Source organism: Xiphophorus hellerii, chromosome 8 (assembly GCF_003331165.1).
Source record: "Xiphophorus hellerii strain 12219 chromosome 8, Xiphophorus_hellerii-4.1, whole genome shotgun sequence".
In the NCBI taxonomy this organism is placed as follows: domain Eukaryota; kingdom Metazoa; phylum Chordata; class Actinopteri; order Cyprinodontiformes; family Poeciliidae; genus Xiphophorus; species Xiphophorus hellerii.
In genome coordinates this window covers 25,155,770-25,182,112 of record NC_045679.1, presented here as the reverse complement: position 1 = coordinate 25,182,112, position 26,343 = coordinate 25,155,770, and the positions used below count along the sequence as shown (strand labels likewise).

Here is a 26,343-nt window from a genome sequence, read left to right as displayed (position 1 = left end):
TACATAAACCAGATTAATCCCTTTGCCTATCTTGAACTAAAAGCCTCTGTCCTGTGAAGGGTTACCTAGTTTAAAGTAGCGCGTGCCTTACACGGTCTTGTACTGCGTTCAACAAAGCATAGTCAAAAATGGAAGTGAAAAGATGAGTCAGGAGAGTCAGACTGATATGCTCAGTGGCAAATTTTGCTTTAAGAAACACCACGTCTAGAGCGGGTGCTACACATGCAGAGGTTATAGACTGTGACTTTGAGTTCAAGTCCCTGCTTTGGTTTCTTTGCTGCATACTTTCCTCCCCTTTACTGTTTCCCTCTTTCTGTCACATTAATGTCGAATAAAGTCCACTAGTGCCACAAAAAGTAAAAAAATCCCCCCAAAAAACAACGTCCAGACAACCAAAAAAACCCCCCCACTGTGACGGATGTTTGAATAAAATCAAGGCAGTATGTAGCCTACTTATTGTAACTGTGAATTATCCTTCCATCGAAGCCCAACCAGTTTATAACAAACATTTCTAAATTACGTTTGAAACAAAATTGCTTCTTTTAAACCTTACTAAATGTGAAAACTTGGAAAACTGAGATGTTTGGTATGAGACAGTAAAACATTTTGTAAAACATTTTCTGAAAATGTGCATTTTGACATTTCAAGCTTACAAAGTTAAGCGCAGTGAAATGCACAGAGAAAGACAAAAGAGAAGTTCTGCAACAGCTAAAATCTGACGCTACTCCATTTTTACTTAGGTTTAGTGAAGAAGGAAGCTGCGCTCGGTGTCTTCTTTAGAGGTTTTCATGTCATTTCTTTGAGTGGTTCTTGGTGCAGCGCCACCACAGGTGTGGAGGGGAACAGTTTGCTCAAAGGGTTTGGTTCATTTGACACAGTGCAGTGTTGAAAAGGGAAATATGACCTGTCAGGCTCAGTAAACAGCAAAGATTGAGGGAATCAATCAAAACAAATGAATGTTGTGAAGGTGACTGTGACTCAAAAGGGAAGAAGGTCGCAGAAAAGGACAACAAGGCAGAAATTCAGTTAGTGGCGCTCTTGAATTTAATAGATTAAAAGCTTCTTCAATGACCGGATCCTTCATTTGAATTGTATGATGTGTTGTTGGAGCGTGTCAGAGTCTTCTTCCGCTCTATTGGATTACGTCCGTATGGCGTTATCTCCGACCGAAGCCTTTCTGTTTATTCTGCTTTGCGTTGGAGCGCTGTAGCTAAGGCTGCAGAAAGCTCTGGCAGTGGACGGAGGAGGGAACCAGGTGTTTTTCTAGAAGCAAACCTGTCATGACTTCACCATTGTTATACTAAAGGCTGAGATTATATCTGGCCAGACTGTGATTAAACAGAGAAAGAATGGAATGGCCAGGAGCCAGCGGAGGAAAAGCTGCGTAGACGTGAAAAGAAAATGGTTAATTTAACGTTAATATTTGTGTTTCTGTCTTCTTTTTTTTTCCTGAACCTGTTTTTAGATATGACATCTGCACCTACAAGAACAAACCCTGCGGGACTTTAGGTGAGTTGTTTAACTTCACTTGTGATGACTAGTTGTGTTGGTTTTCTCGTTTGGCCTTCAGCGTGTCCTCAGACAAACTTTATTTAGCAACTTTGTGTGTCTCCTTCAGAAGAACTCCAGACGGTTCCTGTGAGACATAATGAGAAGGATGTTTTAATTTGTGTTCATATAGCTCCTCTGTTGCCCCCCTCCCCCTACCCCCATGCTTGTTGGCTGAGGCTGGGAGCCCAGAACCTAGACGAGTTGTGGTCAACTCCTCTTAGGTTCCTCCAGTTCATAAAACTCCTCTGTGTCTGTCCTTCAACTCTAACCTCCATTTGTTTAAAGTGTTTACACATCCGCTGGCGGCTTTTGAAAAGAGAGGGTGAGAGTGTTGGGGAGAGGAATGATAGGGGTGTTGGAGTGAGGTAGAAAGAGGAGATGGACTGCAAGTAGAGGAGGTGGAGTTGAAAGCGAAATGGAAGGGGAAAGAGACAATTACAGGGAATGTTAGGGAATGATGGGGTGATAACTAGGTTTTGCTGATACTGGGGGGTGAGTAGGGTGGGAAAGGACATCAACCAGTGGCAAACTGCCCTTTCAACTCCACCTTAAACCTCCTCCCTGTCCATCTCTCCCCATCTTATCAGGGCGAAGACCCCGCAGGCTCCACAGTATATCTCGGAGGTAATATCGTGACCTCAGGGATGCTTTGACAGATTGACTGCATTCGTCACATTCCCCCCGGTCGCCTTAATTGCCCCGGCATCTGCTCGGCTTCCTCGCCGTCCCCCTCTCCACTCCGTTGCCCTTCCCTCTCCCCTGCTTTCCCTCTCTTCGTCGGGGATCACGCTCGGAGGTCAGATCAACAGACCTTTAGGGTCGCCGAGTAATCACGGGGCTGGAAGATAATGCGCAGTATGCCCTGGTGTTAAGAAAACAGCCTTCAGTGCAGTGTGTGTGTTTGCACTCAACACACTCTCATCCCCTCCCCGTCCTCCCAAGCCCAACACACACAAACATTCTCAGGCTAATCGTAGAGTAGCCACCCTCCTTCCTTTCCCCTCCCTCACCTCCTTCTTTCTTCACCTTCAGGCTCCCTCTTTCCCCCCCGCTGTAATGGTTTCAGTAGCCTCCTGATTTGCGAGTCTATTCTTGTTTTAGCCTCTTAGCGAAGAGGATACTAAAGCCAAGCCACCTTAAGTCGGGAGTTCTGTTAGGCTCTGAACGAAAATGTGGAACACTGTTTACCACCAGTCCAGGAGGTGGAAAGGCAAGCAGTGCTGTCCTTGTTGTGAATACGGTGACAGATCAGGCTAACTTTGGCGTGAAGCGCATCCTCCATTCGTCCATCACATGACGACAGATGATCTTGTTGCATTTCATTTGGATTTGATGTGACAGGACAACAGAAAGTATTATATTATTGTGAAGTAGGGGAAAGCGATACATAGCTTTGGGGTATGTCTACCAGTTTTGGACACAAAAAGATCCCTTTTGTCCATTCGTTCTTGCAAAATAGGGAAAGCCACTGCTTCCCCACACCGAAAAAGTATTCAGGTGAGGTGCTGATCAGGGAGCTACCAGTTTGTCTCCCTTTGGAGGTTTTTCTGGCGTGTCTCTGGCGTGTAATCGAATACCCAGCACTCGATTACAATGATGTTTAGGGTTGCAGGGTTTCCCCAAGAGTGTTATAACCTGTGTCGGTCCATCAGGCTTTATCTGCTTCCCCACCCCACCAGGAACTTAAATAGGGTTTTCTAGACAGAGATAACACTGATAGTAAATGCGGATAAAGCTAGGTTTATAGTTTATAGTTGGCAAATTGAACTGGGCATGTGAGAGGTCGCCCACCAATTGCGGCCTACCTGCCTCTGCCCGTTGGTCTCACACGCTATTATTTTCAAATTACGATACCTGCTCGTGCACTTCCGAATTTTTGTAACTTTTAACATTTTTTAACACAAAAACACGGTGGGCCGCTCGTGGATCGCCCTTGCGCCCCAACACCGGGTTTAACAGGTTTTCTGGGGGAAACCCTGAATGGTTGGAGCACAGTTCAGGAGATATGAATACTTTTCAAGGCTCAGTAAGTGAAACTCCACGGGAGTCGAGAACAAAAAGTACGCCTGGATGTTACTGGCCCTTGTTCAGTTAAATAATTTCTTCTCTTGTATCCTGAATCGTAACAATGTTGCTGCTAACTCGTGAGCTTGTAAGTTTTTTTTGCAATCAAGTAAGATTCAACTTGATTAGATTAGGCCAGATGGTCTCGAGCAGCACTACTTTGTAAAAAAAAAACAACAACTTACCTTTAAAAAAAACAGTGTGGGAATGGTTTTAGCCAAAATAAGCCATTACACAATAGCTCAACACACACTCAAACAGACTCACACACCTGCTTCGTGCTGTTATATGATCCCCTCTCAGGCCGGTAGATGTAATCTGTGAAGAATTGCCAGCGGTCCCCTTATCTGACCTGTCAGGCTTTAGGGGAGAAAAAAAAAAAAAAGAACCTGCGACACCTGGATTGTAGAGAGGTTTTGGCTTTAACCTCGCTCCCCCAACCCTTTTCTACCTCTCTATGAGGAAAACAGAGACCGTCTGACAGGTTTCTGCTGAGGCACGGCGCTAGCAATCCCTGCCTTTGTAGCCAATACCCCATGCCGCAAGCCTATAGGTATAAATCCATAACCCTGTCCAGACATTTCCTGAGTCTTTTTTTTTTTTTTACAGTCAACCATGCGGGTGATTTCAAACTAAAATCTCCATCCTGAATCTCCATTTGCGCTTGTTGAGGAGTCACCCGTTTTATGACCATGTCTCCTAAGAATGCACTGCCTTGACCCTGTGTTTGTGTGTCTGTCTGGCGTGTGTGGATCTGCAGGCTTGGCCTCTGTGGCTGGAATGTGTGAGCCGGAGAGAAGCTGCAGCATCAATGAAGACATCGGCCTTGGCTCGGCTTTCACCATCGCACACGAGATAGGCCACAAGTGAGTTCTGAAGGCTTTTTACAACGAGATAGTAATGTGAAATATTATGTTTGACGTTACTCCCCGATGCAAAATGCAGACGAATCAGGCGAAACGAAACGGTCTAGTTTATAAGCGACTTGTTGGGATTCAAGAGTTTTAATGTCAGGTCTTTTTCGTGTTTCAATGTCGTGATAGTCGTAGAAATTCAGCATGTTTGATCTTTGATTCAGAATCCGTTGTTTTAAGGTCCAACCAAGGATTGGGTTTGCAAATGATCCTGTGGCTAGACAAGCTATGCACAAAACTACGGTTGCTCTGTTTTTAAAATGTAACGTTGTTTGATGTGCTGTCCTTGATGGAATAAAATTAAATCAAATTGAATCAAGTCTCAATCAGATGCTAATTGTGTGGCTCTCTAGAAAATTTAATTTCTTCAAAATATGTTAAAAATGTCTGTGATTGTGCTTTTTTCTAATGATTTTAGCTTGTCTAGCTACATTTTTGCACTGTATCTTGTGGTGCATGCACACCAGCTGTGTTTAGTCCGCTTAAATCGAATTCACGTTTATTTGATTAGAAAGTCAGGTTCGTTTGGCGAAGTGTGAATGTGTAATCAAACTCTGATCTGGACCAAAAAAAAAAAACTAACTGGTCTGTCTACAAACCTCGGTCTGGGTTTAGTTGGCATGGTTAAAATTCATATGTGAACGCCAAGCGGACTGAACACCGCTCCAAAAGCAGGACGCACTTTACAGCGCAGGGCATTCTGGGTAAATACAACCAAAACAAACATGCGTGTTTAGCACCAGCGGAAAAAGTGGCTCGTAGTCTTTTGCCAAAAGACAAATGAGAAATCCTACAACCTCTGACATCATTTCATTTGTGTTTAAGAAAGAAGATCCGCTAAGTGTCTTCTTCAGAGGTTTTTGTGTCCTTTCTTCACATGTTTCTTGATGTAGCGCCACCACAGGCGAGTGGGGGAACAGAGTTTTTTGAAGGGTTTGGATCATTTGACACAGTGCAGCGTGAAAGAGATCCACAGCAGCTGAAAATGTAACAAATGTTGCAATTTTAGTCTCCAGTTGAACCCAGTTTACCGCTCCGCCAGATGTGAATACAACCTTAAACAGACTTTCATAGAAACATAGATCCTGTTGTATGTTTTCTGTCTTTGTGAGCACTGCGTCGACTTCCTTTCTGTTTTTACATAAACGGTCACCGTCTTTTTTTTACAGTACTTCATTATTAACTCATTAAGGTGGGCAAGATTATCTGATTGTTATACCTTTGTACTAGATTCTAAACCTTGTTCTCCGAATAGTATTTAATAAGTTTCAGTTCCAAATGTTGCATAAGTCCATAATGCAGCAATAACTCTCAGTTATATGACTTTATCCGTCTGTCAGATTGTTGTTCAGAAGGTTTGACTCATTCTTCTTTGTGACATCGCCCTCTGTTCTTGTGCTTTAACCCAAATTGTCTGTTCTTCACTTCACCCCTCTACCGATTAGCTGGTTTAGATAAAGTGTCTCTGAACATGCTGTTGTGCATTGCAGCCAAACATCTCTGCTGACTGCAACCTGCGCAGAAACTTTCTCAGTATTTCCATTAAATAAGAGACCCAAATAAAATCACACGTGAATCCGTTTGTACACGCGATGAGTCATTAAGTCCAGAAATCCGGGACTGACCCTTTAGACGATTTTGTGGCCAGATCTCGCACGGGAACTCGTGAACAGCTGTCGTTCTTCAGGTTGCAGTGAACACCAGCAGGTTGGAGTTTGATGGATTGCTCTGTTTTGGGCTTCCCCCGATTTCTCATCTTGCCCAATTGTCAGGTGCAAATTTGAGTTTCTCCGGTACTTTGGTTTGCAGTCCATGCCGACGTCTCTCCCACTGCCAGACTTAAGAAATCTTAGCATTCTGTAGTATTTATATTTGCCGATTCTTCTTCGGCGTTATGAAGCTGTAAACAACCGTCCTCCACGGACCGAATGAGGCGGCTTTTAAAGGTCACTCAATATTTGGAAACAGATTCAAGACGGACTGAACGTCTTTGTTCACTTCCTCCACTGCTGTAGACTAAACTTTGCGAAACAGCGCAGAAAATCAACGTCACCATTCACGACTTCCTTTCTGAGAAAACCCCAACTGAGCTGTGAAGAGAGAGTTGAATCGAGCGGAATCGTGCAGGAAGGCAATGGCCGGGTTACCAAAAACGCTACTCAACATGACTGGCATGCTCACTTGTGGTAAACTCCAGACAGGACCTGTGGCGCTTTGTGTTGCACGTTGTGAGCTGGAGTCAGGTTTCCAGGCCGTGTCGGTCAGGTGAAGCTCGCCTCGGGTCGTCCCTAAACACCTTTGATCCCTTTCACAACTCCGACTCCTCGCTCCTGAACAAACGTCATCTCCTGCTGCTGCTGACGTGTCTCCCGCTTACATATCTCTGCTGCTCTCCACCTGGATATAAAGCAAAAAAGAAGAAATAATAACAATAATAATGATGATGTATTAGTCTACGTATCCATGTAGACTAATGAGAGAGGTCAGCAAGATGGCGATTTCCTTTATTATGTCTCGTGTCTGCCTCTGTTGCAGGGCGGTTGTAAAAATAGTCTCAGCTTCTGGAGGATGTATAAAAAAATTTAAAAACATTTTTAAAAGCACACGCCGCTTAGAGTGGGCTTCACCCGACCTGATTTATTTCCAGAGTTGGGTAAAATGTCATAAACGCCAGGCTTAGAAAAACAGCTCCGGACTGCGCGATGCGATCGCGTTTGCTATATACATCAGACCTGATTTGTGCTCCTAAGAGTCTGATTTGACATCCTGCTCCATCGTTCAATTTTCTTTCCAGACAGATAAGGCTTTTCATTATTTGATGATGATTGTTTTTCGACATAAATCCTTTGACGTCTGAACACAAGCTGTTTAGGGGTTTCTCTATTCTCGGATCCAAAGGATTCCTGCGTCCTGGCTGCAGCCGGCCGTCGCTCTCCCCGGCGACCTGCTCAGACCTGCAGCCGCTGATTGACAGGCAGGCATCCGAGCGGTGATTAGAACTTTTCTTTTTTTTTTCTTGAGTTACCGCCCAGACAAGGTTTGACCCCTGACCCCTGCCACCACATCTGTTTCAGAGCTCCACTGAGGTGGATATGTCTTCCTCTTATCGGCACCCTGGAGCTTCTCTCTGTGTGTTTGCAGGAAGAGGCCCGTGGTCGCTCCCGGCTGCTCTCATTCACCTTCCTGTTTTGTGTGTTTCAGCTTCGGAATGAACCACGACGGCATCGGCAACTCCTGTGGCACCAAGGGCCACGAGACGGCCAAGCTGATGGCCGCTCACATAACGGCCAACACCAACCCGTTCTCCTGGTCCTCCTGCAGCAAAGACTACATCACCAGTTTTCTCGAGTAAGTGGATGACGGTCGCTCCCCCCCGTGGGACTGTCTGAGTGGGTTGGCCCTCGCCTGCGTGTGTGTGCGTTTTGAGCCGAAGAGGAAAAAGGTGCTTGGATGTTTTCCTGCTCGCTCCCAGATGTCTCGGTTTACAACCTGCTGCCTTCGGCTGCCCCTAGCGTTCCTCGCTCGGTCTCTCCCCGCCCCGCTCGCTCTCAACCAGACCTCCTTCTGGCCGTCTGTGACGTCGAAGCACTTTTCAAGTTCCGCGGCAAGATCCACTCAAAGGGTTTCCCTCTGTAGGAACTGCACTTCCTGGCCACTTTCCTTTCATTTTTATCTCATTCACTCAGTAAATATCAATAGCTTAGGGCTGCAACAACTAACGGTTATTTTAGTCATCGATTATTAGGACAATTAATCGATTGATTGGATTTTAAAATTGGCACATTCTGCGGGTTGTTCATTTAACCACTTTAGCCCTTTTTTATGCAACATTAGAAATATAATTAAAAATGCAAATAAATAAATAATGATCCAGTCCCTTTTTAAATAGGAAAATAAACATTTTATTGGCTAAACCAGTGTTTCCCAACCCTGGTCCTCAAGGCACACCGCCCTGCATGTTTTAGGTATTTCCTTGCTTCAGTCCAGCTGATTTCAATTGATGACTAATTAACAGGCGTTTGTTGCAATCAGTTGAATCAGGCACATTAAAGCAGGGAAACCTCTAAAACATGTAGGACAGTGAGCCTTGAGGACCAGGGTTGGGAAACGCTGGGCTAAAGTGTAATAATAGTAGTTTTTGTGAAAGCTCGATCATTTGTAGCATAGATAGTGAAATCACAATAATGAAAATTAGAAATAACAATAAGAAAATTTTTTTTTTTAAATATTTGAACCGCGTGAAGCTAAAACTGACACTTAAGGAGTTCTGTGTAAAACACGCTTACAGACGGAGAAGGTTTTTATTATCTGCAATGCAAAATGTAAGAAAAAAATTTGCACAGTTTTGGCGTAATTTCTGCTCTGAGTGTGTTTTTCTTTCATCAAATCACCTTTTTGTGAATCTGTATGCACAAGTTAACAATCAGTCAATTATTAAGTTAGTTGACGGTAATTTCAATAATCGATTAATCAAAATTAATCAATTATTGTTAAGGGCTTTCAGCCCTAGAATAGCTCATGTAACAACTAAAAGAAATTATGAATAAAAAGGAGCAGAAAGAAGTAAAACTATATCTTGTCCCCTTTTCATATGAAAAGAATATTTGATACTCAACTCTGAAGAGTATAGCATATTATAATACATTAAAAAAATACACAACAAAACATCCGCTTATTCAATGCCATATAGTTTTGTTATTATTTTAAAATTTATTTTAAATGTAGAAAAAGATTGTTCCATAAACTGACACCTCTCACTGAAACGCATCTTTCCATCCTACGTTGTTCTGAATCAAAAATATTTGGCAAAAAGCTAACTTTGGCTCATTTTCCCTCAGCGGCAACTTCCACACTGAAGACCATTGTTGCTGAGACCACAGGTCGCCTTTCCACAGCGCACATCGTCACTGCAAAAGTATTTTTCTGAAAGCGGATAACGGCTCAAAACGATAAAAACTTTTGTCGTTGGGGAGAATAATCGTCTGCTTGAACTCAACCATACCTGTTCCTTATAGGAGGTTGTTTTTAGGCTGCTTTGGGTTTTTACTGCCTTTTCTTTTGCAGCGTTTCACACAAGAGTTGTGTGTGTAAACTCTAATTATTCTCAGTTTCACTCTCTCAATCGGAGCATTGGATGTCGCGCAGGCGTCTCTCTGCCAAGTAAACAACCCTGGCTGAGGTATTGACCTAGATTCCCCGTCTTGCTTGAACAAGAGTTTTTTTTTGTAGGGATGTTTTATGAATACCCTCACTCACATTTTAGGAGTCATATATTCTCCCAATTTTCCTACCAGTTTGTTATAAATCCCCATGGTCAGGAAGTCTATTGAACTCAGTTTTGGTGTTTTTTTTCTGCATGGTTTTTGGTTGGAATGAATCATCCCTCTGGCCCCTGCGCTGCCAGCGTCCTCTCTGTAGTGACATGAACAAACACTGCGTGAGCTCATTGATCGCTGACTGTGCTGCTTATTGGAAGATATTTCTGCTAACTCTAATGAATTTGGCCGAGTACAGCAGACGGGAAGCCTTGGCGACCCCGTCAGATAGTGGCGGCCATGTTGACGGCGTGATTATTTTCTCTCTCTCCACGGAGTCTGCCCAGAGCGCACAGAGAGTCTGGGTTTATCCGCTTCTCTCACTGATGACCGATTCCCTCGACGGACAAGATGCGGAGTTGTTCTCTGGTCTGTTGGTTCTCCTTTCTTGAAAAAAATGAAATGACATTTGGACTGGTTGCATGTTTTATTTCCTTCATAGGTATAGAAGCAATAGGATGTATGTAAGCTTTTCCCAATGAGCAATAAATCCATTATTCGTATCATAAATTAAAATGAGCGCAGTAATTTTCATTTGGTTGTTAAAAAGATGCTTCCCTTTAATATTGTTGAATTTTGAGAAACGCTGCAAACATTTTGATACTACAAAGTAGACAGTTTTCACTTTTTCCAGTTTTCCCCATCCAAGCTGAATGATTATTGGTTTTTCAAATGCAATTTTGGACACTGAGGCTTCATAATCCATTTTTATTATTGTGGTTCTGATTGTTTTTTTTTTTTAATTTTTTGGTTTTTAAAAATGTTTTCCAGTTCCATTGTTAAATGTTCTTAAATTTATGACATTTAATAGGTTATTATTATGCTTAAGTGGTCTCAAAAGAACAATATTATAGTTTATCACTATAATTTCTGGGACAGTTTATCCCAAAATTTTGCCGGACGACAAACTGTATTGGAAATTGTCACGATAAACGACAATATTGTTGTCTTGAGACTATTTCAGTATGGTAATGGCTTAATAAAATAAAGTTCACTCTCTCAAAGATCAATAAGCATTAATTACTAACGAACACTTGGAGCTGGAAGACATTTTGAATATCTAAAAACCCCCCAAAACAAACAAAACAGGAAATAAAATGGAAACTGAAGTCTCTGCGAATAAGATTACCCTGGAGACCAATGCGCCAGACTTTTCTTCTCCTGTATTTGGTAGAAAGAGGTAGAAACATGAGAAAAACAACCAGTCCTGCAAAAGGAAATGATCACCCTTTTGATTCTCCTTTCGTTCTCAGAGCCTTAGAAACCGTTTCAAACATCGCCACTGCTTTCTCTCCAAGCTGTCCGCTGTGCTCCTTGGTCTCCGTGACGCCGTTGGTTCACGTAACGTCCTCCAAGAAACCTCTGAAGTCAGAAACGGAACAGGCGGGGTGCATACAGAGATTTAAGTCCCACTCAGGTGTGAGCGCACAACTTTGAGCCCACTCCAGATCTTTCTCTCTCAGCCTGCGTTACCATTTTATTGGCTCCTCCATGGATACGGTCCAAGCAGAGACATATACAGTATTGTATCAAAGAGCCGTGTAATCAGAGAGGGCCGGTCAGTTCCTTCCTGCTGCCTCCGGTGGAACGTTGCTGTTTGTGCGTCTCTTCCCTCTCATTATTAGGCGTTGGTGTGTAATATCGACATTAATGACATATTATTTTGGACCTCTGACAAGCGTCCCACCGCGGTGGTTTGGTAGTTAAAGCGCATGAGTCAAGCGGCAGCAGACGAGGTGTGCTGGGTCCCGCGGACGGCTGCAGCGGAGGCTCCTTTGTGTTGGAAACAGTCCTAATGTAGGTTTGTCTTTTCGACAGCTCAGGTCGGGGAACGTGTCTGGACAACGAGCCTCCAAAACGAGATTTCCTGTATCCGACCGTGGCCCCGGGGCAGCTGTACGACGCCGACGAGCAGTGTCGCTTCCAGTACGGAACCTCCTCGCGTCAGTGCAAGTATGGGGTAAGAAGGCAGCATCTGGCACGTTGCAGTAATGCTTTAAGAATGAAAAAAAGAAATAGAAAAATCTAAACATTTCCCTCGTCCTGACCCTCCAGAATATCACTTTTATGTTAAAACACCAATTATAGTTCTGGTTATTTTTGTAGAGCAAAGAATGTTGCCATAACATCTCAGTGCTGATTCTGCACAAGCATTTTATCACTTATTCCGAGCTAAATTACTATTCATTAAGCCAACATGAGCAGTAAGGGGTTGGTGTAAAAATAAGTTTATTCTTCTACCCACCCATTTGAGCGTGTAAATATACTTCACTGCTGCTCTTCTTTTGCTTGCTTTTGTTTTAAATGTAATTATTTTTTGTATACAACTTAGTTTTTTTTATTTTTTATTACACTACATCCAATAAAGTCAAACTCAACTCAACTTGACAATAAAACATTTAACAGATCCAGGTTGGTTTTATTTCTGTTGTGGCATCAGCAGCAAAATTAAAACTGTTGGGAAACTGTTAGGCGTACGACAATCGATTACTTTAGATTCCAGTAAACTGTGAAAACAACACGTCAATGGATGTAATGAATGACGCTTGCTTGGTAAAGATTCCTTTAAAGAAGAAAGTAGAAGTCACTGGTGACTAACCCAGGAATGCTAGTTGCCAACATATCCAATGCTAACGCTTGTCTGGCCATGCTAATGGCCAGGAGAGGAAGCAGGAAGTAATCAGAGGAAGTGGGTGACCAGGCAAGGCGTGCTAGCTGCTAGCCTAAGCACATGAGTAATGTCCTTCTCATTCGCCAGTTCACTCAGGTGGTTGCTTAGTTACCGGTACCAGCCTATTTTTAATCAGATCCGTATCTGGCTGATGAATATGTGATTGGATGTAGCCTCCTGCAACAACAAGGTAGCTACCGCTGGCTAAGCAATAGTTTTAATTTTAGAGCTTGTACGGCACAATTTTTAACAAGTTAACTTGAAACTTGTTAAACTATTTTATACACGCCAACAGTAAGATTTTTGCAATATGTTGGTGTAGATCCTCAGTGATCCAGGAAATAAAAAGTCTTGACAGTTTTAAATGAAGGCAACCGGACTTCTTTTGTTATCTTAAAGATGTTTTGCCTCTCATCCAGGATGACTTTTCCAGTTCTATAACTTGAGTTGGGAGAAACCATCACACAATGACCTTATGATACTAGGCTCCTGTCCAGTCTTATGATTGTGTCATTTACATGAAGCAATAACTTCTTTGCACTTAAAAATATTTTTTAAGTTCTAAGTTCATCTTATTAAGTTCTAGCCAGAAAACATTTATAAAAATCTAACAGAATGGTATCCGTACAGGAAACAAGGAAACTTATGTTCCAGACTGATCAGTAATCCATCCATTTTCTAACACCTAATGGGGTCGGGAGGTGCTGGCGTCTATCTCCAGCTAACGTTCCGTTCACCCTGGACAGGTCGCCAGTCTGTCACAGGGCAACACAAAGACAGACAGGACAAACCACACACACTCACACCTAGGGAGAATTTATAGAGACCAATTAACCTGACAGTCATGTTTTTGGACTGTGGGAGGAAGCCAGAGAACCCGGAGAGAATCCACGCATGCACAGGGAGAACATGCAAACTCCATGCAGAAAGACCCCGGGCCGGGAATCGAACCCAGGACCTTCTTGCTGCAAGGCAACAGTGCTACCAACTGCGCCACTGTGCAGCCCCTGATCAGTAATATGAATGAGAAACAAAAGTGGTCCCAAAAGGCTCCACATCTTATTAAAGCAGGGATGGATGTACAGCCACCGATTGTAAACAAATTGGGGTCAATTGTTAAACAGCCTTTTGAAAATTTTCCTACAAATCCAGAATGTTAGCAGATTTAATACTGAAAGTGTGGGGAATACATGTGGCTAATTATTATTATTTTATTTGTTTCCATGGCTGTAAAGTTACTAAATAATTCAGCTCTCAGTCCACCTTCTACAAGACTTTGAAAGAGGCAGTCAAAAACCAAGAGCAACTTCATGGTAAAACGTGAAGACTTTTCAACAAGTGGACCCAGATTGCTGCTCATTACATAAATATTTTGGCACAAACCAGGTAAAAAAAAAAGTCAACTAATCTCTGCTAAACAGGGATTTGCTAAGAACATGAGAGATTATCTGGGTTATTTCATTTTATTGAAAGAAATATCTGACAGCAGATTACGACAGACTCCAAAATGACGTCCCGTTATTTTGGCCCCTAAGCTCATAATTGTGGTTTCAGATCAGGATGACAGACACGCAGTTATGGAGACAATCCAACACAGCTAGACTGGAGGTTTATTATGGAAATCAAATGATAATGCTTCCTATGATTGATATGCTCCCCCTATGAGCTCCAGAGGAGACCTGAGGACACCAGGTCTAATAGGTGAAAATGCCTCATTTGTGGATCAAACACCAACTATTAAGTTTTTTTAAATTTTATTATTGTTCTTATACTATTATATTATCCAATACCTGATAGTTTACATCTTGCCCATATGCATCAATAAATGTGCAGTCATTTTATGGTTGCAGTATTTCATTGGTAAAAGATGTTGCCTAACACTTCATTTCTCTGGCTCAGTGTGTGAAATAACAGGAAAAAAAAATTAATTGCTGGGTTAAAGATAGAGAAAATGCAAAATTAAATCCAGAAATCTGCACTACGTTCATTAATCTTCTGCGTAAAAAAATCCACTGCCACGCGTGGATAAATAAATCAGAGTTGCTTAAATGAAGAATGATCAAGTGAGGCCCGTCAGTATTTCATATTTTATTAGCAAAGAAAGAAAAAGGTAAATTTAGCCCTAAATAAGCAAAGAGATATTTCCTTTACAGTTTCTCTCTTCTTTTTTTTTTCATTTGGAACTGGCTTCTGCAACGTTTTTTTTTTTTTTTTTTTAGCCTATAAATTACAGAGGTGTGGGAATGAGCTGTTTGTGCGTTGTCATACATTACTCAGACGTGTAAGATTTAACGGAACAAAAACCCGCATGGCTGACTCCTTCGTTTTGTTTGGGATTCACACAAACATGATCTCATGAAACTGTGTAATAAAAAACAGCAGTCTGACATCTGCCCGGTATCATCCTAGCACATTTTAATTATGTGTGCTTTACTTTTTGTTCCCTTTAAATTATTGTGCAAGTTAGAGGTCAGAGGAAGGAAAATAACACCGTGGCGTGTTTGCTTCACGTCAATGGACAGCAGAATATCACTGTAGCCTGTCCCATTGTCACAATGATATACAATTAATTCGATGTATGTTTTATAAATGATAACAGCCCCGACATACAGGACTAAATCAATGCGTTGGACAAGCAAATATGAATCCTTATTACCCAACGTTTTTGAAGAGATGCCAAGGAAGTACTGGAGGCAATCCTGCATCCTTGCTACTTTGATAAAATTTTAAAATAATTAGAAAATTAGCAGCCAAATATTTATGATAGTCATCTCAGGAGTTAATGTCTCAGCAGTTTCACCCCAAGGTCAGACCAAGTGATATTCAAGTAAATAAAAAATGTATCTGAACATTTGCAGCTATGCATCTTAGACTGTACAGACAATGCTAACGTTTAGCCACGATGCATGTAATTCACCAGTTGGGCGTTATGAAGCATACTGGAAGTGGAATGCGCTGCCAGCAACCGTCCTCCACTGCGACAAGAGAAGTGCCAAAGAGAGGCAGTGATTAATGTTAATTCAGTATTTGGAGGCGTGGCCAACACGGACTGAATTGAACGAATTGCTTCGTTCACTTCTTCTGCCACCATCTCTAAAACTACAGGCAGACTACAATTCTAAATCAGTGAAGAAAAACATTGTCATTGATCACGACCTCTCCTTCTGTTCACTGATTGGCCCGCTAGAAATTTTACCGGAGACAATCCAAGTCAATGGGAGAAATTCCAGAACACCATGTGAAAAGAGATTAAAGTGGAGCGGAATTGCGTCGGAAGGCAGTGACCAGCATTGGATGTCATGAATGACCCGTACCTATAGATTGAAATTCAAAGAACATGAAATATTTAATTTCTTTGAGGCTAGCTAGAACCGCCTTGATCGGCATGCCCAGTAGGGTACATACCTGAAAGGAAATAAAGATTTGTTCAAATCTGCCACAATGAAAAAGCAACCCTTTCTTGAGCTGAAGAGCACACAGGCAGTATATTACTTTGTGTTTTTTGGTATTTTGGTGGGGAATTGCCCAACAAAGTTTGGAAACAGTGGTGCAGACCAACACGGCTGCAATATTTCACAGACTATGGGCTTTAGAGGCTTTAACTAAGGGCACCCATGTTGACGACTGAGCCCTAGGGGTTGGCACGGACTTTAAATCTCAGCTTGAGACTGCGTCAGAGGTGGGAAAAGCATTACAGTCGTCAAGAGAGGATGTTTGGGTCTTTTTACAGCGGTAATTTAGCTACATGGATCCATCCCATCGTTGAGTCACACAGGAAGCTTACCGACATAGATGGGAGTTCTTCCCAAGTGCAGTGGAAGCTGAAACTTTTCAAATAAAACAAACACCATTTGATGGCTGTATTAGAAAAGTCATTTTTATCGTCAGTTTGTTGTTGGCTCGCATAAATCCGTCCTAGTGCTCATCCCTGTTCTTTGAGGTCTGGACGGCTTGACCTCTGAGTGTGACTGATGATAGTGAACAGAGCGGCGCGGTGGATTATTGAAAGCAGCTGGCAGAAGGGGAGAACTTGCAACCTGAGAGTGTCAGTTTGCTGCTTTATTTAATATGGACAGGCTCTGGGAGCTGTGGGCGTATTTACTGACCCCGGGTCTCAAGATCTATGCAAGGAGCCATAACTCTCTTTCATTTTCCGCTTACAACTGTCCCGTAAAAAAAGCTTTTGAAGTCGAGAGATGGGGGCAATCCAGTTTGGCTTAATGGGAAATCTAATGCAGGGTTATACAGGGCTGTTCTGGTAGCACGGATGATTCGTTTATGCCGCCTTCCTTTTCTGCGGTAATCCAAATGGATTCTATAGGAGTTTCAGGAGCGATGCTTCAGAACTACTCGGCAGAACCGGCCCAAGGCATATGAGAGTGAAGAGGCTGATTACTGCTTAGGGATCCCACACCACCAGGGTGACGGCTTGATGCTACACACAGAACTGCTGCCATAGCAACTGACTGACAACAGCTCCACTAGTGTATCAGGATTCAACACCAAAGAACATACAAAAAGGTCCCACACAAAGCACAGAACATTCAGTCTGTTACAGTATTATGCTTTCAAGCTCGGAGTTTATTTTGCGATTATTAATAAATGATTGTCTGAACACAGTGGTGGCTGATCAGCTAATTTAAACCCCTGCTCTACTGATGATCTGTCACAGTCGGTGTGTGAGTCGTCCTTTCTTTTTTAACTGAATCGAAACACACCGAATTCTGCAGCACATCTACATGTTAAATTATCAAAGTCAAGCTAGCATAACTGACCTACTTCCCTCTCCCTCACTAATTTTTAAATTCAAACTTTTTCTCGACCTTGAAATCTAGTTGTCGCAGTGTACACAGTTAGTAGCAAAGAGCAGCGTCCCTTTTTCTTTTATATGTCACACGTACATTTAAGATTTAACATTATGTTGACAACTTCACAGCTATAACCGACGATGGTCACGTCACATTAGAATGTGACATTTAAGAATGTCACTTTGAAATGTTTTAAAAATGTTTTTAAAAATAAAACTTTTTTTTTTATTATTATTAAAATGTTATTTAAAGAAATGTGGTTTTTAAAGTAACATTGGATAATACCATGGAAAAACAATTTCTCTATTGTGTTTATAGTTGGTACACACATAACAGATTAATCTCTTCCTGCTGTTGGGTGCTGCTACAGTTCGGGAAATGTTAGACATCAAACTTGTCAACTTGTTCACTGTAAATTTAATGTTTATCAGTTGATGTTACTTTCAAATAATTAAAACAGTATGGCACACTTTACTCCCACTCATTTCTGCGAATCGTAATAGGTACATTTACACACATAGAGTAGCGTATGAATGAAAAAGCATCAGGTGTTGACATATTGGCATAGGGGCCCCAAATGAAAATCTGCTTAGTCTGGCCCTACCGCTCAGTAATACTGCAGATATCTGTCAGGCCTTGGATCTTGTCTTTATCTTAGACTTGGGAGGCCTGTTGCTCACCCATGGTTTCCCATAATGAGGCGCCAAAATGGGGATTTCTTGAACTGATGTCACGATCCCATGTGGTTCTGAGGCAAATGCGGAAAAAAAGGAAAAAATGTAAGTCATGCTGTTGATCCAGCTGACTCTTCATTTCTCATAAAAGCACATTAAGAGCACCGGATGACCCTTGGCTTATTGCTTAAGATGCACTGTGATCTAAAGCATATGGCCTCTTGATGTCAGAAGACAAGACGCGTTCTCAACTCCTCTCGTTTTCTGATTTCATCTCAAATGATGTCGATTTATAGATGAATTTCTGTCATTTGTCTTCTTTTGTTTTTGCTGATCTCACAACTGCCAGGCAGCAGAAGAAAAACACCAAGAGGAAAACCACAAAAATCCAATGATAAATCATCCTCACTCTTTTCCCAACAGTTCACCCCCGGCAGCCCCCCAGTCTGCCGATGTGATTTATTCTGACCAACTTGCTTTTTGCCTTCTTTCCTAGGAAGTGTGTAGAGAGCTCTGGTGCCTTAGCAAAAGCAACCGCTGTGTAACTAACAGTATCCCGGCTGCAGAGGGGACTCTGTGCCAGACTGGCAGCATTGAGAAAGGGGTAAGTCAGCACATGTTTTTTTTTTTTGCATATAAAGATTATTGCAAACAACCTAAAAGAACCCCTCTCCTCACTATTCCATAGTTTCTTTTCACAACAAAAAGAAATTGTCTTTTCCAGACTCATGAAATCACCCACAGCTAACGACCGGGATGTCCAAAGTGTGGCCAGGGGGCCATTTGCGCCGCTCTGGATGATTTTGTTTGGCCCCTTGGTCCACAATTTAAGAATTAATTTGAGATTTTTACATCCAAATAAAATCTTCTTAAATGTTTATTTAGGTACTAGACAAAGTATTAAGAGTTTCTGTTTTATTGGTTATATTTCGCTAACTCCAACAAGCACGGCTCAACTTTTGTTGTCAAAAGTAAAGAAGGAGAAAAAACGAGGATGATAAAACCCCAAAAGTTTTTGGACAATATTTACTTGTTGAATACAGCAACTATGCAAGACCAGTTTTAAAAAAAATTAAATTAGCTTACTTTTAGTTTATTAAGATCATGTCTATTTAATATGTTATCGAAGAAATAAAAACAAGGAATGTCTTCAGTCCAGATGTTGAAAATCTGATGAAAAAAAGGATTAAAAATCCACTTTTACTGTTTCGACAGATAAAGTTACGATTTCATATATCCAAAGCTGTATTAAAGTCATTGTGGGATCTTCCAATTCAGATTTGATTATTCTAATGTGATCAAGTGCAGTCCAGACTCATGAAAGAACTGAAAACAGTCCTTTAGCTTTGCACCACTTGGAAGCTGCAGACAGCTAACAGTTAACCAGTCGAGGAATTAGTTTGTGTTTCGTTTTCCACTGTGTCACAGCATCTTTAAAGCAACTAGCTTCACAGTTGATGCATCTAAGCTGGCAAAAAAACCCCAAAAAACTGTTCACCTCCTCACCTGTGGTGGCGCTGCACCAAGAACTACAGAAGGAAACGACATGAAAACCTCTGAAGAAGATTTCTTTCTTCACAAAATGTAAACAAAAATGGAGTGGCATTGGTTTTTAGCTGTTGTAGGATTTCTCTTTTGTCTTTAGCTAAAGACTGCGATCCATTTCTCCTAACGGTTCACTCAGACATTTGTTTTGGTTGTATTTTACCCAGAATGCCTTGCGCTATAGTCAGCTTCCTGCTTTTGGAGCAGGAAGCTGCTCCTGTCTGCGTGGCGTTCACATATCCATTTGAACCCCACCAGAGTTCACTTCAACTGAACCGAGACTGAGGTTTGTAGGCCAACCAGTGTTTGTACCAGAGTTTCATTACGCATTCACGTTGGCTAAGTTTTAAAACCATCTAATATTTTCCTACACTTCATTATTATGTACTTCTGTGGGTGAATCTATGAAATAAAATAGTTTTTTTGGTAGTAAGTTCAAGGGAAATATATGCTTTTGCAAGGCATCATAGATATACATGCCTTACCTTTTAAGGCCTGTAGACTTTCTTATTAGCTTTTCTTCCTTTAACCTTTTTGGTCATCATTTGTTTGGTGACATTCACCAATCTCAACTTCCACAAGGGTTCTTTTCCATAAACATGCTCTCCTCCAGTTGCTGCTGCCATTCACACACACACACACATGCACACACGCACACACGCCCACACACACACACACACACACACACACACACCCCCACACACTCACACAATCCTGATGAGCTGTAGGTCATCAGGCCTTTGATTATGCCAGCCAGGTTAGGGGGAGACAGTTTTAACGTGGATTACGGCAGCCATTGTCGCCAGACGGTCCGAGCTCCAAAAGGGAAGAATAGGAGAGCGTCACGAGCTGTCGCCTGTGATTACCATTAGCTGGTTGGAGCCTTTGAGGACCGGAGCCCACGTACACAGGGAGGCCCAAGGTTGAAACCATAGGGAAGGTGGGAGGGTCTGCCGTTTCTCTTCCAGCGTATGAAGAGCAGAGAAGCAGAGTTTGAAGGAAGAGACTATAGGAGGAAGTGGAGGGCATAAGAGGGTCAGTCAAGCTTTTGAGTTTTTACTGTCTTCAAACGAACCCACCAATATGAATTATACTCTAAAGTTTTGAGTACCGATCCCTTTGTCCTCTCTCCCTCTGCTAATGCTAATCTTGTTTAGACAGGGCCTTGGCACATGAATGGAGCGAGTCAGACAAATAGAACGGTGGCCCTAGCGAAGCCCTCACCTTGACCGTTTCAGTTTCACTTTCAGCGAGACAATAACCCACTGACCCAGTTGGAGAGACAAAAGACACTTTCTGATCCCCTCCTCCACCGCTAACGCTGACCGGCTTAGCCCCTGGAAAATAACTCGCCGCTCTTTTTGTTCCTCTCCCGCCTCGGGAGCCATCACACATCCACGGAAACTGTCAAGCCATGAGCTAGAATGTTTCAAATAGTCATATAATAGGTGAAAGTTTTTCTTTTTTTATGATTATGTTTTAAATAAACAGCTTTTATTTTTTTTAGTTGCACAACTATAGGGGTTGTGATGGCAGGTTTTCATTGATATTATTTTAACCACTGTCGCAAAGTGAAGTTCCTTGCTAAGAAACTTGAACCCAATTAATTGCTTTTTTTTTCGTTTTACGTATAAAGGATCCTTTATATTCATGTTTCTGGTACACCAGTAAATTTGACGTACAAGCGACATCCGCAAAAAAAACGACAACAAAGCCTCTTCTCTTGGCCAAAGAAGACTAAAAGTTGATTGGACCCTGGAAAAGACTATCGTTGTGCTAAAAGAACTTAGCCCGTCAGTGACGCAAAATAGCAAATTAATGCCAATCATCGTTCCCAATGCTAACGTCAGCATTTGTAAAGAGAGATTTTTTTCCAAAAAAGTTCCATGACTGATTCCTGAAACACTTGAAAGCTGAGTGGATATAATAACACTTTGCACCAAACTGAGGGTTGAATAATCTCCATAACAGATTAAAAAGTAGATTAAAAAATAATTACTGTTGAGCCTGTATGTCTATTTATTCAATCAGTCAGCAGCAAAAAGGGTTTATATGTTGCTTATTTCCTTGATATAGTTTTTGATGAAGATGGGATTCATTAATTACAGACTCTGCAATTAATTTTAATCCAGTTCCACCGCTACTTAATAACAGATTTAACTCTATACTAACAAAACCTTCCTTTTTTGCTTGTTCTCGCCCCTCCATGACCAGTGGTGTTACCAGGGAGAATGCGTCGCGTTCGGCTCCCGGCCCGAGAGCGCGGACGGCAGCTGGGGGCCGTGGTCCTTGTGGGGAGAGTGCAGCCGGACCTGCGGAGGCGGCGTTTCTTCCTCCATGAGGCACTGTGACAGCCCAGCGTAAGTAGGCAAAAGTAAGCCACAGCAAGCCGAACACACACATCCAGGTCCCGCCTACAAGTGTGTGTTTGTGTCTATTCCGTTTGTTGCATGTGCGCTACATCCACGTGGGAGCAGAGCGACAGGAACTGGGCTGTTTTTTATCATAAAATACGCTCTGAAATGTTTTTTGGGTGGATTTATTCCTTATTCACAGACTGAAAAAAACATTTCATTTATGTTTTATTAGCAATTGCTTTCATAAAGCTTGAGGCAGTGGCATACGTGAAGCAAATATTTTTGATACTGAAAAGTAATTATTAATAGGCTTTGGAAAATTATCTTCGTAAATCTGATATGTTTCCTTTTGAAAAACAACACAAATTCAAATGAAATCACTTTACACTAATCCTAATTCACTTTGCGGTGAAAAGAAGAAAGCAAAAATGTTGAAGAGTGATGGATGATTGTCTTTTTCAGCCTTACACACTGATTTCCCACAATTGACAAGTCAAACAATACAGCTTTTAGTCAGCAAACTGATAGGTTATCCTATAAACACTCCAGGAAAATACATTTCTAATGATGTTTCCAAATCATGAAATGTTTTTCAGCCATATTATCCAGCCCTACTTCATTTATCCCCCCCCCAAAAAAAAATTAAATGTTGCTAATACTCAAAATGTCGTCATAGATGCTGAAGCTGTGGGCAGGAAGAACCTCCAGTAGCAGTCAGTCGTGCAGTGAATCTGAAGAGACCTCTGACTGAAGGCTGTTGCTGTATGACACCCTCATGACTGTCATCACATGCTAACAGCTCAATATCCAGGCAGCAGAGATGATATTTATCAGCTGTTGGCTAGCACTTCTAATCTGTCTCATTTGCTTTTGTCGCTCCTCTTGTAATTTCTGTCTGGTCGTTTGTTTCAAAACTTGAGCAGAGAGATGTTGGAATCGGGGATATGATCCATGGCTGTTCAGATAGACGGAAGAGATGTTTTGAACTTCCTCCGTCTCTCACTGGTCCTGCCTTCCATCCATGAAGCCTCCTTTTCAACTCCTCTGGGATTTGGTGTCGTAGTTCAGGTAGCATTTGAGATGCTAATCAGCTAATCGCCCTGATTTCCTTACTTTTCGGTGATCGGCCGAAATTTTACATGTTAAGCCAATCATATCCACTGATCTTATCGGCAAAGGTCTAAAAATCAACCACTGTCCTCTTTTCTCTGCAGTGAGACAGAGGACAACTGTCCACCAGGTCACATCTGCATGTTTACAGTTAACAATAGTCACCCCACCGTTAACAACTCAACAACTTTCTTGCTATATTTAGCAACATTTATTCAGCAACATCCATCCATTTTCTAACACCCTTGTTCCTACTGGGGTTGGGAGGTGGTGGTGTCTATCTCCAGCTAACGGTCCGGGCGAGAGGCGGGGGTCACCCTGGACAGGTTGCCAGTCTGTCGCAGTATTTAGCAACATTTCAGACAAAAAAAACAAAATCAGTATAAGCCAAATTGGGAATCAGCAGGTTAGGCTTTTTAAAGATCAGTTTGAAAACTGCAATCGGTGCACTGCTAACCGTTACGCTTTATGACTAACTATCCGAAAGTTTAAAAAATAGCCCAAGAATCCTTCCAGTTGTACGGCATCCAAAACTAGACGAAATTATTGTTCAATGTCGTACGTCTTAACCCCGAAAAATTCTGAACTGAAGTCTACAAGAACAAATCGGAGCTACTGTACAAATGATCATCTTCCAGTTCAAAATCTAACAGTTTTAAAACTAGTCAAACCTGAAGTGGATATTTCCTCAAACTTTTGGGTTGGTAAAATGTTTTTTTAAATTTTTTTTATTTTATTTTAAAGCAACCAGAGCATCTCTGGCCTGCATGCAGACATCTGGGGTTTTTTACTCTCCTTCCACTGTCACATTCTGTTGTTTTGGAAGCAGAGGTGTTACATCAGACACGCCATGGGAAGACAAAAAAGAAGAGACGGCGAATAAGATGAGGGGTGGGGAGCGAAACAGGGTGGGAAAGGGAAGGCACCAGAGTAATGTGGACCACCTGTGTACGGTAATCAGCACAGCTCAGGGATCTGTGCAAAGTGGAGGGGAGGGATGAATAAACACAGCCAGAGGAGCCTCAAACACATTCATTACAGGAGCCTCTTTTGCACTGAAGTGGAAATAATCATGGAGGAAAAAGAGAGGCTAATGAAGGAGAAAGGAGGGATAAAAGAAGAAAAATAAATCCCTCAAAGATGGAGTGGAGGTAGAGAAAAAAAAAGATTTCTGAGAAGAGAATGGATCTGGAGTTACAGACCGCTCGTCTCGTCCAAACCTAAATGTCACGTCACACTTAAGGGGTCTCGGCGGAGCTTGGGTTTCATGAATGAAACGCAGACTCAGCAAGGCAGCGCATTCACACACAAACACGCTTCTCTGTGTCCCAGCAGAGACTTTGTCACCAAAACTTGTCAGTGTGCAGCGTCCAGCCTCTCGCTCTTGTGTCTCATCCTAAAAATAAATCATCGTTGCAATTCGAGATGCTAAATTAACAATATCTTTTTTCCCCCTCTCTCTCTCTTAATCCCCCCCCATTCATTCAAATCTCCTGTTCCTTTCAGCCCGTCTGGAGGAGGAAAGTACTGTCTTGGAGAGAGAAAACGGTACAGATCCTGTAACACCGACGTGAGTCCATTTTTATAACTTTGCCTGAGGGGAGGGCATTTATCGTATCGTTTATCATTTATCATGGAAAACTTCTTATCACGATAAGAATTTGGATTTATCGTTGTCATGATAAATTTCAGTTATTGATGTTATATAAAAAGAAGGTAAGGTGACACTGTGATCGAAAATGTTATTTTAGCCACTTTTTACTCCACGAGAGCATCAATTAACATCAATAAATTCAAAAATATGATTAAATGCAGGTGCTGTGTACAGTTTAGTGATATGAATCACATGTTTTAAAGTAAGTGGTGTCCTGAAGAAGCCTGTTTCAGCCTGGCATGGGCTTCAAGAACCACCTTTGTGTTTGTTGCGCCTTGAATGCTGTGCCATGCAGCCAACATCTTGCTTTTTTTTTTTTTACCTAAAAAATAAGTAATAAATTAAATTATAATCTTAATTGTTCTCACAACAGTGACACAAAATATCACAATAAAATTTTAGGTCCATATCATGGTATAGAGCCGGCCCAAGGCAAATGCGAGTTAAGTGGCTACTTAGGGCCTCCACACCACCAGGGGGCCCTCGAGCACAAAGTTAGGATGATAAAAAGTATATATATATATATATATACTGTATATATATACTGTATGTATATATATATATATATATATATATATATATTTAAAATAACAGTGACTAATACAAAGTAATTGCTATTACACTTGCAAAAAAATTATTTCTATAATGTTTTGTATAGTTGTTACACAATAAGTTAATCTTTTTTTGGTGAAAGTTTGTTCCGCTGTTGTTAAACTTCCTAACTTGCTTACTGTAAATTCAGTGTTTATCAGCTGATGTACTTTCAAAATAGTGAAAATATTGTGGTACACTTCAATACCACTCTGCATTTCAAAATCCAAATAATTGCATTTTTTTTTTTCTTTTGCTACTCTTGTAAGATTAACATCAACTTCCGTAAAAACCCCGTTATGATAATCATAGCTAGAGTAGCTTAAGAATGATGAGTCCTCTGGTGTTGACATGTAGGTGGAGGGGGGGGGGGGGGGGGGGCACCAAATGAAAATATGCCTATAGGGCCCCAAAAAAGCTTGGGCCGGCCCTGTCTCTTTATTACATACATCTTGACCAACTGCAAAGTTTATTTTTCTTTATTTATCATCTCAAACTCTTGAGAAGAAAGACACCTCTCAACTTTTCCTCAGTGGATTTTCTTACATTTCTACCTAAATCAGGTCTGAGAGTGGATGGCTTGTGTCACACGACCATGAGATCGTGACATTTGACGGTAGACACAGTTTTTTAACAGCATAGTCCCCCTCATCCTAAGATGGAAAAAGTTGGGAGAAACCAAATGGTGTTATAGATCTATCTCCCAGACGGAGATATTGGAGGACAAAGGGTTCTTGTTCGGACGGGTAGCCATCCGGACGATGGTCGCACTGAATGGGATCCAGAGTTTCTTCCAGGTAATGGCAAAACCTCACAAAACCAACGACCAACAGAGCAGCACTCTTACCAAATATGGTTCTGTGGCAGCAGCAGCTGCGCCCCATTTCTCATTAAAAGGAATATTTCTGGCTGCTGGAAAACTGTTTTGGACTTTGCCAAGATCAAGGTCCACAATTGTCTCAAAGCAACAATATTGTCATTTGTCGCAATAACCTCTGGGACAGTCTATTGTCCAGCAAAATTTCTCATTATGACAGGCCTAAAAGTGACTAAATTATTTGCAGGAAATTCACTCATTTGTGCATTTTG

The 26,343-nt window shown here is 41.7% G+C and overlaps 1 protein-coding gene across 2 annotated transcripts in view; it reads left to right on the top strand.

The window, feature by feature from the left end:
* Positions 1-26,343, top strand: part of adamts6 (ADAM metallopeptidase with thrombospondin type 1 motif, 6) — an 81,619-nt gene that overhangs the window by 18,929 nt on the left and 36,347 nt on the right. Inside the window, exons 8-14 of one of the 2 annotated variants that reach the window (XM_032570610.1) lie at positions 1,466-1,509; positions 4,376-4,481; positions 7,731-7,877; positions 11,668-11,804; positions 18,498-18,601; positions 21,757-21,902; positions 24,516-24,579. In XM_032570610.1, coding sequence (XP_032426501.1) covers positions 1,466-1,509; positions 4,376-4,481; positions 7,731-7,877; positions 11,668-11,804; positions 18,498-18,601; positions 21,757-21,902; positions 24,516-24,579 — 748 coding nt within the window. Of the gene's footprint in view, positions 1-1,465; positions 1,510-4,375; positions 4,482-7,730; positions 7,878-11,662; positions 11,805-18,493; positions 18,602-21,756; positions 21,903-24,515; positions 24,580-26,343 lie in introns of both variants that reach the window. The other variant, XM_032570609.1, reaches the window with a different exon arrangement.